The sequence below is a fragment of the Mirounga leonina genome, unplaced genomic scaffold, assembly GCF_011800145.1.
Source record: "Mirounga leonina isolate KUSES-001 unplaced genomic scaffold, KU_Mleo_1.0 Mir_170, whole genome shotgun sequence".
In the NCBI taxonomy this organism is placed as follows: Eukaryota; Metazoa; Chordata; class Mammalia; order Carnivora; family Phocidae; genus Mirounga; species Mirounga leonina.
The window spans coordinates 32900953-32916991 of NW_023270433.1; the positions used below are offsets into that span (position 1 = coordinate 32900953).

Below are 16039 nucleotides of genomic sequence, written 5' to 3' on the forward strand. Positions count from 1 at the left end.
TGTCTGATATGTTCAATATCCAAAGTCTTTACTGATCTCATTCTGCTGCCTCACGCTTAAGGGGCCCATTTCCCTTGTGTTTGTGTGTGTGTGTGTGTGTGTTGTTTGTCCGTTTTTTACTGTGAGCTTTTATTCTGGGCATTTGATTTGTGAGAATCCTTAGAGGTCTGAACTGAAGGCGGGTTTTTTGTAGAGAGGATTTGTAGTGTCTCTATCGATAAGCATCTGGGCACCATTAACTCAAGATCATTTGAGGCTAAATTATCAGCTGGAAGTCTTTTGGATGATCCACAAAAACAAAGTCAAATTCAAGCACAAAGCCTATTTTATAGTTATGGACTCTTATTTTTTTAAGATAAATTTTATGTATTTATTTGTCAGAGAGAGAGAGTGCACAAGCAGGGGGAGGAACAGAGGGAGAGGGAGAAGCAGACTCCCTGCTAAGCAGGGAGTCTGACCCGGGACTCAATCCCAGGACCCTGGGATCACGACCTGAGCCAGAGGCAGCTGTTTAACCAACTGAGCCACCCAGATGTCCCAATAGTTATGGATTCTTATTGGAGTTTTCCTTCCGCTTTACCTATTAGCAGGGTTTTTAATAAGACCATTTCCTTCTAGTTGCTGGTGGTGGTAGTGGTGCAGGAGCGGGAAGGGGGACCTGGTTTCTGTCTCATTCGTCCTACTCTGCAGCTGGAGCCCTGCGGGGTCCCAGTTTTCTGTGGCTGTGTCCTTCCAGACTTTCTACCTTGGGTGGTCTGGGGCTTTGTCTCCTGTTCCCAAGGCCCTGGAGGCCATGAAAACAAAGGCTTACCTGGGAGTCAGCAAAGGCCTTCGGGCAATGTGTTACTACTGTTCAGTTTCTCTCTTGGAGTTCCCATTTTCACCCAATTTGGGGGCTTTGTGTGTTTCTTACTTTACAGCTAGCTCATCAATACATTTAAAAGACTTTATCACAAAAATATTATATCTGATACTTTTAAATGTTTTCAGTGGGAAGGTTGGTCAGGATACTGGACTCCCACGCTGTAGGAAATGGAAGTCTCCATGTCATGGGAACTGTGACTCTTACAGAGAAGAACATAATCTGCAGCATTTCCCAAACCCATTTGACCACAGAACATTTCTTTTGAGGAAGGTCATAGAGGATGGGATCCCAGAGTTCTTGTGGGGAAATTCTGAGCTAGAGAAACAGTTTGATGTCCAGTTGCTCTACTGTAAGACCCACAGTCGCAGTGAGACCCACTGTGGGTGATTTTCCCTGGATGTGGCAGGTCTCTGTGACTGGCTTAATCCTCAGAAAAGCCTTATATGGTGAGTGTTGTCTTAATCTCCAGTGTACACACAAGGAAACTGAGGCTCACAGAAATGAGGTGACTTGGTCAAGGTCATAAGGCGGGGAGATGGCAGTGCTGGGTCTTGACCCTAGGTCTGGGTGTCCCCTCATCCTCTCTCTCTTCTACCCATGCTGCCCCTCAACCAACAGGCAGGACGGTGATGGGCCCTCAGGTGTCCTGCCTTAGAAGCAGGAATAATTAGGACTTACAACTGCATACAACACGCATGGCTATAAACAAAGATGCGGAGGAATGTGGAGAGATGGGCAAAGGTGGGAGCTGGGTGTGTTTTCACAGCTTCTTTAAGGTCATTACAATAAATGTGAATGGCATGACGTATCCTACCTGCCTGTTTTCGTGTCCCTACTTTCCAGGAGGCTGTTCTGTCGGGGTCATCAGAGCCCAGCACAGGCCAGGCATACAGTAGGCACTTAACAAATACCCATGGAAAGTTTTCTTCAAACGGTCAAATACAGAGTTACCACATGACCCAGCGATTCCACTCCTAGTTATATACATCCAAGAGAAATGAAAATGTACACCCACAACAAAACTCGTGTGTGAATGTGTGTAGCAGCATTATTCACAGCAGCCAAAGGTGGAAACCACCAAATGAATGGATAGACAAACTGTGGTACGTGCACACAGTGGAATGAGAACCGGCCATAAAGAGGAATAAAATAGGTGCCACCTGATACAGCGTGGATGAGCCGTGAAAACATTATGCAAAATGAAAGAAGCCAGTCACAAAAGACGACACGGTACATGGTTCCATTCATATGCAAGCCCGGAATAGGAAAATCTAGAGAGGGAGAAAGTAGCTGAGTGGTGCTGAGGGCTGGGGCAGTGACAGAGGGACAGGGGTTCCACACCTGACAGTGGTGATTATTGCCCAGGTCCGTGAGTATGCTAAAATCCACTGAATTGTACACTTTACATGGGCGAATAGTATGGCATGTGAGTGTCTCAATAAAGCTCTCAAAATCATCTGGGCAATGAACAAAACATTCTTAGCGATGCACATCACCAGATTTCTCAAGAAAAGTGATCTTCTTCAGCATTGTTGTTTCTCCCAATTAAATCCGATCAACGCTTTTACCTCATGCTAAGATGTCAGCTTTTCACAGGGAGGCTCCTGTGCCTCCCCTGGTGACCTCCAGGTCAGGAAGGCGTCCTCTGGGCTTTGAGCTCCAGGCTCTGCTCAGTCGGTGGCACGTGCCACGCCCCTGACCTGCCCGCCCGCCTGCCGCCCGCACCTACCTATGAGGCAGGAGTTATGGTACTCGTCTGTCTGCATGTGGTAGTCCAGGATCTTCTTGCAGATGTTCTCGGCGCACTGGTCAAAGTTTTCGTACGTGCAGTCAGGCCTGATGATGGAGCGCTTCTCTCTGCGGTAGAACTCCTGCAGGAGAGGCTGACCATCACCATGGGGCTCTGGAGCATCACCATGCTCCTACAACCTCCACCCTGTTCTGCACGTTGCCTAGCCCTTTCTCCTGATGGCACCTCTGCCAGCCACACTCTTCCTACCCAACTGCCCTTTTCACCACTCTCATTATCCCCATCACAAGGCATTCATGACCGAATGGCAAAACTCTATTGGTCCTTCAAGACCCAAATGGAATCTTATTTCAATGACTGGGTTGAGAACTTTCTATGATGCTTTCTATGAAGTGCCAAGTCGGATACTAGGCCAAGGGCCACAAATATGGAAGATTTAGAGCCCCTGTTCTGAAAGATTTGCAGCCCAGTGGGAGGCTGACAGGAACATGCACAGACAGCCCTGTGTGGGGTGTGCTGGAACTGGGCACTGGGTAGCTCCCATTGGAGGCCCCCCAGGTGCCTGCTCCAGCAGCCTCACCCAGCTCCCTGTGAGGCCACCATGTCTGTCACCCGTCTGCAGGACGCTGGCCTCCCAGGGACAGAGACTGGGCTTGTTGCTCTTGGCCCACCCAGTATCTGACCCACAGTGTCCAAGAAATGTGTGGATAAATGGATATATGAATGAATGAGGTTTAATTTTTAGGAAAACACCCCATGAGGTGACAGAAGCTGGGTAGCCATGGCCGTGGGAGCTGGAATCCCCTTTCCTCAATTTTACCCATAAGGCCATTATCAGCAGAACAGAAGAGGCAGAGGCAGGGGCCGATGTGGGGCCAGCAGCCGGTCAAGGGACAGGCGGAGGACTGTGGCTAGCGGCCCTTACCTCTACAACGTTCAACAGATGCTCATTGCTCTCCCAGAGGAGGGTCAGGATGATCCCTTTAAAATTCCTGCAATACACAAAAGACAGATCTCTGAGGGGCCTTATCTAATCACACGAAATGGTGTGGACAAGACCAAATGGACAGAACATTCTGAGTGCACAGTGACCCAGCCAGAATTGGACAGTTCATGTGATGCCCAGGTGTATTCTCATCCGATATTTCTATTTGTCTAGTTTAATGCCTCTCCTATGTGACAATCTGGGTGTTTGGCCCCTTCCAAGAGTCTATTCTCTCTTGGCCTCATCACTCCTTGTAGCTACTTGCTCCTGCCCCAGGACCTTTGCACACACTGATTCCTCCCCCCAAGAACACTGCTAACTTTCCTGTTGGTCACATTTGCTATTGCTCTTCCTCAGATCCCAGCTTGGTGGCAATTCTCGACCATCCTATTCCCATGCTCTCAGAGTGGTTCTCAGCCCTACAACACTCCCCACAGGGGGGATTTGGGATTGACTTGTGTGACTGGCTGATTAACCTCTATCTCTCCCAGAAAAAATGGTAAAGTTCACCTGGACACAGACTGTTGTATCTATTTTTGCTTATCATGGAACCACCAGTCCCACTGCAGTATCTGCCCATGTCAGTGCCTCGGGATCGGTTGAAAGAAGAAAGAACAATTTCTTATAAATGTTAATCAAATGAGCAAGAAGACTTCCTGTAGGACCAAACATCCTCCTTCTGGCACCTCTGGCCAGTAGGCTGACTGTGTGCACATCAGGGCTCTATTAAACAAATCTGCACAGATGCACTGGATATTCCTGTCCAGCTAGGTCAACCTTCTCTATAGTAGGAGTGAAATAAGGGACAGGTGTCTCAGAACTGCACATAGTTGTGGGACACCTAATTTTTCACAATTTCTGTTAAGTGATTCAGCGACTGCTGTACACACATGTTGTTGGCCAATTTCTAAAATATATGCATATCAGTCACTTGATGTTTCATTTGAAAATTCACTCATCATAATTAAAGAAAATTAGAAATAGAGTGAAAAGCAAAGGAAAAAAATGAAGGCCAACATTTTATGATATTTCCTTCTGCTGCTTTTAAAATCAGTTTGGAATTAGGTTCATGTATATTTTACATTCTGTTCACTTATTAAGTGTTCCCCCACATTAAGATATCTTTTTAAATGGCTGTGTAACACCACTGAGTATGGAAGCACCATGGTTTGCAATCTCTTATTTTTGGAATGTTAGGTTTTCCCATTTTGAACCAGGATAAAAAGTATTGCATTTGTGTGAGTTCTTTGTGTGAGTTCTCTCTTCTTGATAGGATGGTTTCCTCGTGAGAAACACCCAAGGCGGTGCACAACAGGCATAATTTTATGCCCTTTACTACCTTCCCAAACTGCTTTCTGGAAAGATCTTTTGCTGTTGGCCATGACAAAAACTCTTTTTGGCCAGCATTAGACAGACTCCTTTGTATGTTTTCACTATCCCTTCCTAAACAGTCCGCTGTGTGATTCATACCACTGGCATGATTTGACTAAGCATAATGTGGAACCTCGCTGGCTTCTCTGGGAAACTTCACGTCTCCCCAGACTGGCCCATCTAAGCCCTCTGCCTTCCCCTCACCTCTGCTCCTTGACTTCCTCCTCTCACCACCTCCATCTCCTCGTCAATTTCCTGGTACCCTTAGACACACCTCCCTGCAAAGCCCCACCTCCGTCCACCCTGCAAGACATTTCTCTTCCCATTCCTACCCTCAGCTCCCACAATCCCTTGAACTCTAGGCCTCCCATCCCTCTCGGGGCTCTCAGGGGAACGGGGAACCCTAAAAACAAATGCCTGAGACTGAAAAGGAAAAAGGGCTAGTTGGAAATAGGTTGAGCATTTTAGCCACTCATATACACCTCAGAATTCAAAAACTCTTATCGAGTATACCTGTTTTCATGGCAATACAACTATTCACAGTTCAGTAAGAATCCATCTTCCTTATAATGGGACATAACTGGAAGTACTGCTATATAAGCAAGGTTCTGACTGGAATATCATATGGAGAAGGACATACAGAATCAGATACGACCAGACAATTTTAAGGAACTAAGGTCAACTGCATGGAGTCAATGCTTTTTACAAAGCCCTCTTGGGAAAAGCAGCCTGTACCTGGCTTACAGGGTTCCCAGCCTTACAGGTGAGGAAGGAAAACCCCTTTCTGGCAAGCCCAGGAGCCTAGGATACTGTGGGGGCCTCAAGAAGAGAGGGTTTCACCTAAATCTAGAGGGACTGCAGGTGAACTCTGGCCTGGCTTCCTAGTCTCAAGGGGCTTTTGAAAGTCTAATCTGAAATTCTTTATGAGGAGTTCCAGCAACACAAACTTAAAGAGATCTATGTGATCAATTACCATTCTTACTGCACCTACATAAAGAATCAGGTCAAATCTAAAGAGATCAGGCTTGTTTTGTAGGCAAGCATCAGAAAGAGGGGTGATAGAAGTTTTATGCCTCAATGGAAAACTACAGCGCACTCTTGCGGGTTAGAAGATTCTAGTCCTATTCACTGTCTTTGAGATTTCATTACCTACCTGTAAACTGGACTGGGATCTTGCCATCTTGCACAGTTTGTCAGTCCTTACCAAACTCTCAGTTCTTCTAGTTTCCTTCAATATCTGGCTACAACTCCTCCAGTTAATGTTTCCAAATTCTCTCCCACCCTGCTGACTTGAAGCTACTGAGAACTAAGCCTGGCTGCCTGGATCCTTATTGGGACTTTCTGTTGCTTATAGCTGGCTTTCCCTCCAAAATCTAATGAAGTCCAGCAAGCTGATGCTAGACGAGGGGCCACCGTAATGCCTGGAGCTGCTCCTGTGTGGGCCACTTAGGATGCTTCAGGCCCAACATCTAGAGAGCTTGACCAGCTACCTTACTACTGAGTCTCAACAGATGGTTCAGCTGGTCTTCAAGGAACAAAAGCTGACTGAACGAGAAATGAACTTATACCGATCAAAGGAAAGAAGAATGTCTCTTCTTTCCTTGAATAAGAGGAGGGACTGACCATGACTCTCTGTTTGACCAAACTTTAGAGAGGCTCTTCTGAGCCTACTTCTTGACTGGGCCTTACCCTTGGGCACGGTCTTTGGCCTGCTGGGTCCTATGTGGGCAAGATACTGTTAATTCAGTTTAGACACAACCTTCCACCGTCATGTCGGATCACCTTCACTATCCGATCACCATGGCCTGCCTGCAGCAAAAATCCTGCTAAGTAGGTTTAGCAAGAATCTCACTACCCTTGAATTTTCCATCCACTGACTCCCTCACTCTGCACATTAGCTATAGATCTTCTCTTGTCCTGAATGTATTCTGAGTTGAGCCCCATCTCTCCCCTACTGGAACAGTCTTTACACCTATTGCAATGGTCCTGCATGAAGTCTTCCTCACTGTTTTAACAAGGATCAGAATAATTTTCCCCTTAACACCTCACACTGGCAGTGCTGGGAGGGACCATCTGCACCCTCCCATGGTAAACTGGGAACTTCCTCTAAAATCTATTTACATATTGGTTAATCTCAGGCAAAATATGCAATGGATTTCTTCCCCTTTCATTTGTTTGCATTCTAGTGAGAATTCGTGTTTTCTCCAAATGTTTGTTCCTAATTTTATTTCCTCCTTGCGTGTGGTCTCTTCCAATTCTCCCCTTATCCTACTAAGTGCTGGAAAGTTCCTTAACAATTTGCTGGGGGAAGGTGGGCAGGGAGAGGAGCCAATTTTTGCTTTGTTGGCCTTATTTACCACTACTGTGTCTTTGCTGGTTGTTACTAACTTTTAATTGCAGTTTACCTCAGAGGGTTTTAAAAATTTATTTGCCAAAATTTCCCATCTTTTTCCTTGTGATTTCATCTAGTGTTTCTTGGGGTGACGATCCTGTATACTCAAGGGAGGCCTGTGGGTGACTTGCTGGCTCCTCCCCACAGCTCCAAGAAGAGGATCCTCTTCTACCCACAGTGCACAGAGAAGATGAAGGCTTGAGGAGAAGTCACTTAGCCAGAGTCCCATTGTGGGGGGCAAAACATCATCAGTCTGATTCCATTTTCTGACCAATTCACCACTGAGCTAGGCCAGGAAAGTCTCTCCCCTTTGAGAGATTTCATAAATGCTTGATCTATTCATTATTTTTTCTGTTTAGCCTGTGATTTTTTTTTCACCACAAAAATACCATAGGGCATCCGTACGGTGGCTAACTATTTAGCAATACAAAGGGATGAACTATTGATATGTGCAACAACTGGGGTGGATCTCAAGGGCATTATGTTGAGTGCAAAAAGCCATTCTGAAAAGGTCATACACTGTATAAGACCATTTATATGAAATTCTTGAAGTGACAAAATGATAGGCATAGAAAATGGATTAGTGGCTGCTCAGGGTTAGGGCTGGTGAGGGAGGCGGGTAGGTATGGCTATGAAAGGATAGCATGAGTGACTGAACGGTAGGTGGTGATGGCACAGTTCTGTTTCTTGATTAGGGTGATGGTTATGTGAATATACACATGTGATAAAATGACAGAACTATATACAAAATGAAAGAGACAGTCAAGGTTTTAATGATAAGGAATGTCTTTTTGTGGGGGGGACAAGGGAGCATCTAGCTGCTGACTTAGACACAACTTCTAGGCCACCTGAAGCCAAAGCCACACTTTTTTTGCAAAGTTCACAAAACCCCAGAGATAAGACCAGTGGGGCAAAAAAGACTGATAAGTAGGGGTGCTGTGATGGTGAGTTCCCTGATTAAGGGTGTGTGTGTGTGTGTGCATCCATTGTAGACTTTTACTTTCTCTGAGGGCCCCCAATTTTCTGAAGTTGAAATCTTGCTTGTTTGCTTGAAATGTAGCCATATTAAGTGGAACAGAGTTTGTTTTAATCAATGAAATTAAAATAAAGGGAAAGCGGAATGGGGGAGGTGAAGCATTTAAAAATTGAAAAAAAAAAACCAACACCCACAAAAAAACCCCAAACCTAAAAGGGGTATGCTGCCTGACTACCCCAAAAAGCTTAGCTTGGAAAATGAGAAATTTTGGTGAAAATGACTTGCAATGAATTTAGGTGAACTGGGATGAGACACATTGACCTTGACCCTTACCTATTCCCTTCACCCACCTCTCCTTATTTTCCCCCCAGCTGTGTCTGGTTTAGCCACCCACTGACTGAGACAATGGGTTAAAATAGAGTTAAAGGATAAGGTACCACTTACTCAGCTGGAGGCGGTGGCTTCTCCCCGAGCACCTGGTACTTTCTGTCCATTCGGTTGGGCTTGGAGTATCGTGTGATGCTGTGAGACACAGGTAAGTCAGCGCTCTGGAGGCTGGGGTAGGCGCACAGCTCTTCTGTGGCTGGAGCCTCCAGGCCCGCCTGTGGGACACCGTGACTCCCGTGTCTGGGGCGGAATCCTTCAAGACACTTCCCTACTCCCCATCTGCTATGGAGACAACCTTATTGTGGGGGTGAAGTCCTTATCGCTAAAACCCACCCCAGGACCCTGAGAGGGAGGGAAGGGCCAGAAACTGTGCATCCTTGCTTCCTTATGGTGAGGACCCAGAGAAAAACAGGTTGAGATGCTTTTCAAGTAAAAGGACACTATGCCCAGTTAAACTTGAATTTCATCAAAGCAGTGAATAATGTTTAGTGTAAGTATGTCCCATGCAACATCAGACAACCCTAAGCAACATGGACTACATTTTGTAACCACTGAGAGACTGACTATACAAATGGACAATAGCTGGACTCTACATAAATACAGAACTCTGACCCAGACCCTGCAGCAACCTGCCCAGGAAACCAACCCCTCGTCTACTACCGTAAACAACTCAGGAAGCCAACCTGATACAGGTCAGACTTGCAGGAAGCCATATTGTTACCTCTTGCAGCAATTCAAAATGCTAAACAATAACTCCTGTAACAATAACTCCAGCTCCAAAAGGCTAGGACTTGATTACTAACTGACAGCTTCCCTAAATTTTATCCCTGCTTCCAACTTAGGACCAACCAGAGAAAGCCAAATACGCAGCCCTAAGTGATGACATGGAATGCCTGCTGCTAGCTGGTCTGCCTCCAGCTTCCCCATGTCAACAGCCTCCATAAAGGCACACCTAAAGCCCTCCCCTTCTCCACCATACAGCCTCTTCACTCCCTTGCCTGACTTTGAGTCTCTGCTAAAACCTAAGTGATGATGGCTGACCCCCTTGCTGTACCACGCTCCGAATAAATAGGCTTTGCTTTTCTCATTTGGTTGGTCTTAGGTTTATTTCTATGTTGCAGATGGCGTTCATGTTCAAAAGGACCTCTCAGAGGTATGCAAAGCAGGAATTTCCTCATTACCACTTCCTCAGAACCAGGAATTAGACCATATAAATGACGGCTCACAGAGAATCCAGAAGTCAGTTCAGTCACTGGCTCTGTTACCCGCCTCCTATAAAATCAGTGTCGGGGGACAGTGGGGCCCACACTCACTGAGCCATGAGTCTAATGACCCCAATGGGAGCATGGTGGGCAGAGTGCATGGCCAGGATGCAGAGGTCTAGGATTCCTCCTGCAAGGGAAGCCATCTCCAATGTCCCTCTTTTTTTTACCAGAATGATGGGTATGGGAGAAGGGCTGGGATCCAGCAGTTGTCACCATGGAAAGCCACAGAACATCCAGATGGGTTCTCAAGGTGGGAGGCCCGTGTGAGCCACATCACTCAGCAGGAAAGTGCACAGACCTGACTAGAGCCAGCTTTAGAACCAACCTCTCAGTGGGTCCCTTGGGGTCTCAGAGCTGTGAGCACAGGTGGTACATTCTGAGGACAGTCTGGTGAAGCAACAGCGTGGTCCCTGGCCTATGTCTGGGGGGTGAGGGAAGGCATCTGGGAAGGGGAGATCCTGGGCAGCCCGGCCTCCCTACCTTCCTGTCGAAGCTGCACTGGCACTGGACAAGGCTTTCCTCACAAAGTGTTCCCCCCGGTTCTGGTGTCGCTTCAGGCCTTTGGGTGATGAGTGCCCAGGACAAGAACAGAGAATCCGAGGTGAGGATGGGCCAAGTGGTAACACCGGCCCCCCCACTGCCAGTGTCCTGAGACCCACAGGCCTGTGTGTCCCTACCTGTCTGGGAGCGGTCTTTGTCACACTGCTGGGTTGAGCATTTTTCGTCGGGAAGTCTGAAACCAAAGGAAAGGAGATGAGCTTTTCCCCCGTGACCACGAGGACAGCCCAGGCCAGGCACTCATCCCAGTTAGCCCACAATACCATATGTATCAGTCCTATTATGAGCCCCATTTCAGAGGAGGAAACTGAGGCTCAAGAAGAAAAGCCCCTATACAAAGTCATAGGCTGTCAGGGGTGAGAACCTCATGTGTGGGACCCCACAGATGGTCCCTGAAGGCTCAGGGCCATAAACTATGGTGGCAGGGCCCTGTTGTACACCCCCTGGCCACTCACTTCAGGATCTTCTTGACCACTTCTACAGCTGGGTCTTCAATCATGGGCTTCCCCATGCGGCTCGGCTGGGCGAAGGACTCGGGGGTAACGAAGTCTATCTTGGCCTCCTCTTCAAGGGCTTCTGAAGACATCATGATGTCACTCTCCACCTCTAGGTTGGTCATGACATTGTCCTACAGGCCCAAGAGAAGGACCTGAGTTGGTGGGCCCAGCCTCAGTGCCAGGGATGCAGGCGGCCTGGGTTCATGTTCCCAGGGCCTGCTGCTGGAGGCCAACTGCCTGATTCTCTGAGCCTCGATTTTCCTTCTAAAAAATGGTAATGGTCATATCTCCTTCAGAGTGTCATTCATGCATGCATGCATGCATTTTAGTGTGCATGTTGGCTTTCAAAATGTTTCCTGAGTACCTGCATTCAGCAAGGCGCTGGGACACAGTGTAGAGAGGTAACATGTGACCGCTGTCTTTACGGGGTGTACAGTCTGGTCAGAGAGACAAACATTTAATATGCGCTTCTACAAATAAATATTTGGTCAAGACTGGGACCAGTGCTGTGAAGAAGTTCTAGAGTCATGGACTTACAAGGCCAGCCTGTAGATATGCCCAGGCACTGTTCTCAAAAGGGAGGAGTGAATGAAAGTGTCCACAAGTGAGTGGCCAACACCCCCCACAAGTTGGATCTTAGAGAAAGGGTAGGAGCAGTGGCCCCCAGTGAGTGCTTAGTTAGGCTGGTTCCTGTCTTATCGAGTCTCGTCTCAGCAGGGGGCTGTAAGAGGGCAGGACCCCAGCTGGACTCCTGGGTTCCATCTGGAAGGGTGCAGTGCCGGCGGTGTGATGGAGGCTTCGTATTGGTGGTGAAGAGACTCCCCGTAGAAGGAAGCACTGGTGGCAGTAAGGTGGCCAGAACAGAACTTGTGGGGGGTCCACTCATGCCCACACTGGGTCTATGACACTCCCCCCGTGGAAGTTGGTTGAGTGCCTCAGGCATTCAAAGCCTGGTGTGAGAGGCTGAGTATGGGGTGAGGGTGACACAGCTCTGCCCTTTTGGGGCACACAATCCAGAGAGACAGGCCTTACAATGGAGACCTCACTCCGGGGTCTGTGAGAGAAGGCTCGGGGTAAGCCATGTCTTTGGGGTGGGAGTGAGGGCGAGAAAGGAAGAGGCCACGGAGGGCGGACCGAGGAGGCTGCTGTGAAGGCCCAGTCCAAGGGTCTGGATTTCACCCTGAAGGCAGAAGAGTGACATAGTCAGACTGACCTTCTCCAATGTTCGGTCTGGCTGCAGCTCAGGGAGTAGAGCATGAGGGGCAGTGAGAGGGAAAGGGACCATAGGTGGGCAAGTAAAGGGGGTGAGGGTGGGGTGGGGAGAAGCCAGTGGTTGCTCATGGGTGTGGGTAGGAGAAGAGGCTGAAAGGTAAGGTTGCCTGAGAAGTGAGGGGTCTTCTAAAGAGACCAAGGCGGGGAAGTGGCCTATCTGGGATTTGAACCCAGATCTCACTGCATAGCCTATAGTCTTTCCAAGGCATCCTAGTAGGCTTGGTGTCCAATAGGAGCCTGGGAGCCTCCTATTCCCTTAGGCTCTGCTGAGCCCTGTGGGTCTCCTAGGAGCCTAGACCTGATGGCTCCCCCACCCTCCCCCATTGCTCAGTCCCTTCCTTTACTGTCCGTTCCTTACGGTAAAGACCGCTCGAGTCATGGACACTGTGTCCAGCCTGCAATTGAGGTACTGAATCCTCTGGCCCAGTTTTTCTTTCCAAGTCTGGACAAAGCCAAGGAGGTCTTCCGAGGTCACCATCTAGGGGAAGAAAGCCACAGGAAGTAGGCTGAAGGACGGCCAGTTGCCTCCATCTGAACTGCAGACCTCTTGGTGCTATGGAGGCCCCTCACTTTCAGGGAGGGCTCCGAGAGAGTGGGAGATGCTGGCCAGCTCTTCTGGGCAGTTGCACTGGGGCAGCAAATCCTTCAATGTTGGGGCATCAGGAATTCTAGTCCTGGTTTTATGGGTTCATTCTGGGCAAATGATTTAAATTTGCTCAATTTGGTTTCCTCATCTATATGGTGGGGACCCAGAATGTTCCCTGGGATCTCTTCTAGCTCTGACACTCTTAGAAGGAAATGTTTGGCCCGAGATGGCCAGGTTGTGTAGGAGTGAAATGACCACAGCCTTTCTGGAAGGTGACCTAATAAGGTCAGATACACATCCCCTTCTAGCAGCAAGCCCCCACCCATGCCCTGAAGTGTGCAGGGAAGCACCTATAAGGATGTTCAGTTTCACCGTGTATCCCACACATCACTTGGCAGTCCTCACACTTGTTCCCCTGAATCGTTCACTGACCTATGTAGACAACCCAGGCCAGGAGGTGCCTTGACCTCTTCTGCTTCCTTCACTTCCAGTGCACTCTGAGTCCTAACCATTCCCCTGCCACTCAACTCTGGAATCAGATGTCTCTGCTGGCAACCTGTCCAGGCCACTATTCTCTCTGCCTCAGTCACGACACCCTGCCTCCCTCCTCCCTCCTTCCCTGCCTTTCCGCACACAGCAGCCAGGAGGCCCTCTTCACGCGTGGCACGGAGCATGTGACCCCGGCCACATCCATCCCTGGTCCCCACTGCCTTCACCACAAATCCCATTGTTCCCGCCTCCTGATCACTGCTTTGCAGAAATAGCCAACCAATCTCCTCCATCAACACACAATTGTCTGCCCAGCCAAGTTCACATTCCCCTGCCCTGGCCAGGAGGCTCTGCAAGCCCCAGGCACTCTGTCCAACACCTTACACCACCAGGAGGGGACAGTGAGGGGGTTGGGGAGGTGAGGAAATGTGGAAGAGCAAATGTTTCTGCTCTGGAAGAGGCAGAGCTGTCCCTAGAGGGTCTGTTGAAGGGGTCACTTCAGATTAACCTACTTTCCCTGTATTCCCCAGGGATGTGCTGAAATTACTGCATGAAAATACAGAGGTCACTGGGGGCCTTGCAAAAAATGAGAATAAGATGAGGGACATGTATTCACTCTGTGCTTTGTGGATGTTTGAACTTTCTTCAAGAAGCATGTGTTACTATGCAAGAAAAAGCAATAAAGATAGAAACTAAATGTCCTCTCAGTGTTGACAAAAAAAACACCTCAACTCAGTCACTGAAATGGAAGAGAAAAGACAGAGCTTGTTGAGGAAGGAGCATCCCACTCAAGAAACCTCCAGCTGAGACATCTGGTTCTCAAGTGCCTGATTGAGCTGCTGAGAAAACACTGCTCAGGGAGGCCAGGACGAATGTTGAACAGGACACAGAGATGTGTGCTCATGGGGGAGACCAAGCAAGTAAACAACATAAACATGCAGAGACCTGCTATGCTGATCTATATTGCTCTCATTTGGACTCTTCACAGCTTATACGTAAAAAACAGAAGACACCAGTGTATGTGCAATGATCAAAAAACCAAGCAAATGAAAAATCAAACAAAAAAGTGGTTGTTCAGAGGGTAGAGTCCTACTTCTATTTTTCATCTAGAGCTGAGTTCCAATCACAGGGAGGGATGCCTGGTGACATCAGAAGGGGAATGAGGTCAGACAGAAGCCCCACACTCACTGGACTCTACAAGCCTGCCTGGGAGGGGCTGGGGGCTGGAGGAGGTGTCTGTGTTTTCTTTTCTTCCTTAATTCCACTGAATAAAGCAGGGGTTAAGTGGGAAGGCTCAGAGGCCCCTCTGGAGCTGGAGAAATCTTGATGAGAGATGTAAGTTTACTTCCAGTTTATAATTCTTGTGTAATGCATCTTTACTATTCATAGCTTAGCAAATACCGAATACTTACTTTTTTATCTCCCTTTGAGTTTTGACACATTTCTACTTTCCTTTGGAGCTGTTCCAGAGAAGAATTTAATCCATCTGTTTGCAAATTGGATTTTGCGACCTAGAAAAACCAGAGGTTCCATGATTTGTCTCTAGTTTCTATTTTGATCAGGAAAATGTTCAGCAAAATATATTATCTGAGAGATGAAGTCAATATTGAAAAAATGAAATGAGGGGGAATGCACAATGTTATCAGAAACTAGATCAATGCAAATGTAAAAGCATTTTTTGTTTTGTTTTGTTTTTTACTCTCAAACAGATAAGGTTTAAAAATAAAATCAACAACCCACAGTAGTGGTTGAGGACATTGTCCCACTGGTGAGGGTTGTCTGCATAAGCCACCTGGAAAACATGAGGAGCCTTAAAACATTCATGCTCTGCCCTAGTAATTTCAGCTCTGGGAGATACCCTATGGACATAATCAGAGTTTCCTGTGCAAGGGTGTTTGGTATAATAATAAGTGAAATCCACCAAATTTTCCTCCAAAAAGGAATGGCTAAGTAAAAATGGCAACACATTCAGGAGAGGGAAGCAATCACAATAGTGTTTTTGAAACAATCTTTAAAGATTTTATAGCTTAAAAAATTGTATAAGTAGCAAGAGGCAGTTTTGTTCTTTGTGCATATATACAAATATGTATTATACATTATATATGTACACATATATAATATATATGAAACCTTTCCATACAGAAAAAAGCTTAAAAATAAGTCAAAGTCATTCCTGGCTTTATTGGGATATTATTGACATATAACATTATGTAAGTTTAAGGTATACAAATGTGTTGATTTGATACACTTATATATTGCAAAATAATTATCACCATAATGTTACTGATACCTCCACTACATCAAATAATTACCATTTCTTTTTTGTGATGAAAACATTTAAGATCTACTCTCTTTGCAAATTTCAAGTATACAACATAGTATTATTAACTATAATACCATGCTGCACATTAGATCCCCAGAACCTACTTGTCTTATAACTGAGTTTTTACCCACTGACCCTCATCTCCGCATTTCCCATACCCCTCAGTCCGCATTTCCCATACCCCTCAGTCACCATTCTACTCTCTGTTTCTATGAGTTTGGCTTTTTTAGATTCCACAAAAAAGTGAGATTGTACGGTATTTGTCTTTCTCTCTCTGACTTATTTCACTATGCATAATGCCCTCAGGGTCCATACATGTTATC

General features: G+C 47.0%; 1 protein-coding gene across 4 annotated transcripts in view; it reads right to left on the bottom strand.

Moving 5' to 3' along the window:
* Window positions 1-16039, bottom strand: part of CCDC180 (coiled-coil domain containing 180) — a 75949-nt gene that overhangs the window by 9365 nt on the left and 50545 nt on the right. For all 4 annotated transcript variants that reach the window (XM_035016261.1, XM_035016260.1, XM_035016258.1 and 1 more), the window contains 8 exons: window positions 14806-14904; window positions 12677-12796; window positions 11005-11177; window positions 10669-10724; window positions 10472-10550; window positions 8784-9008; window positions 3541-3607; window positions 2595-2736 (listed from right to left, as the gene is read on the bottom strand). In XM_035016261.1, coding sequence (XP_034872152.1) covers window positions 2595-2736; window positions 3541-3607; window positions 8784-9008; window positions 10472-10550; window positions 10669-10724; window positions 11005-11177; window positions 12677-12796; window positions 14806-14904 — 961 coding nt within the window. The remainder of the gene's footprint in view (window positions 1-2594; window positions 2737-3540; window positions 3608-8783; window positions 9009-10471; window positions 10551-10668; window positions 10725-11004; window positions 11178-12676; window positions 12797-14805; window positions 14905-16039) is intronic.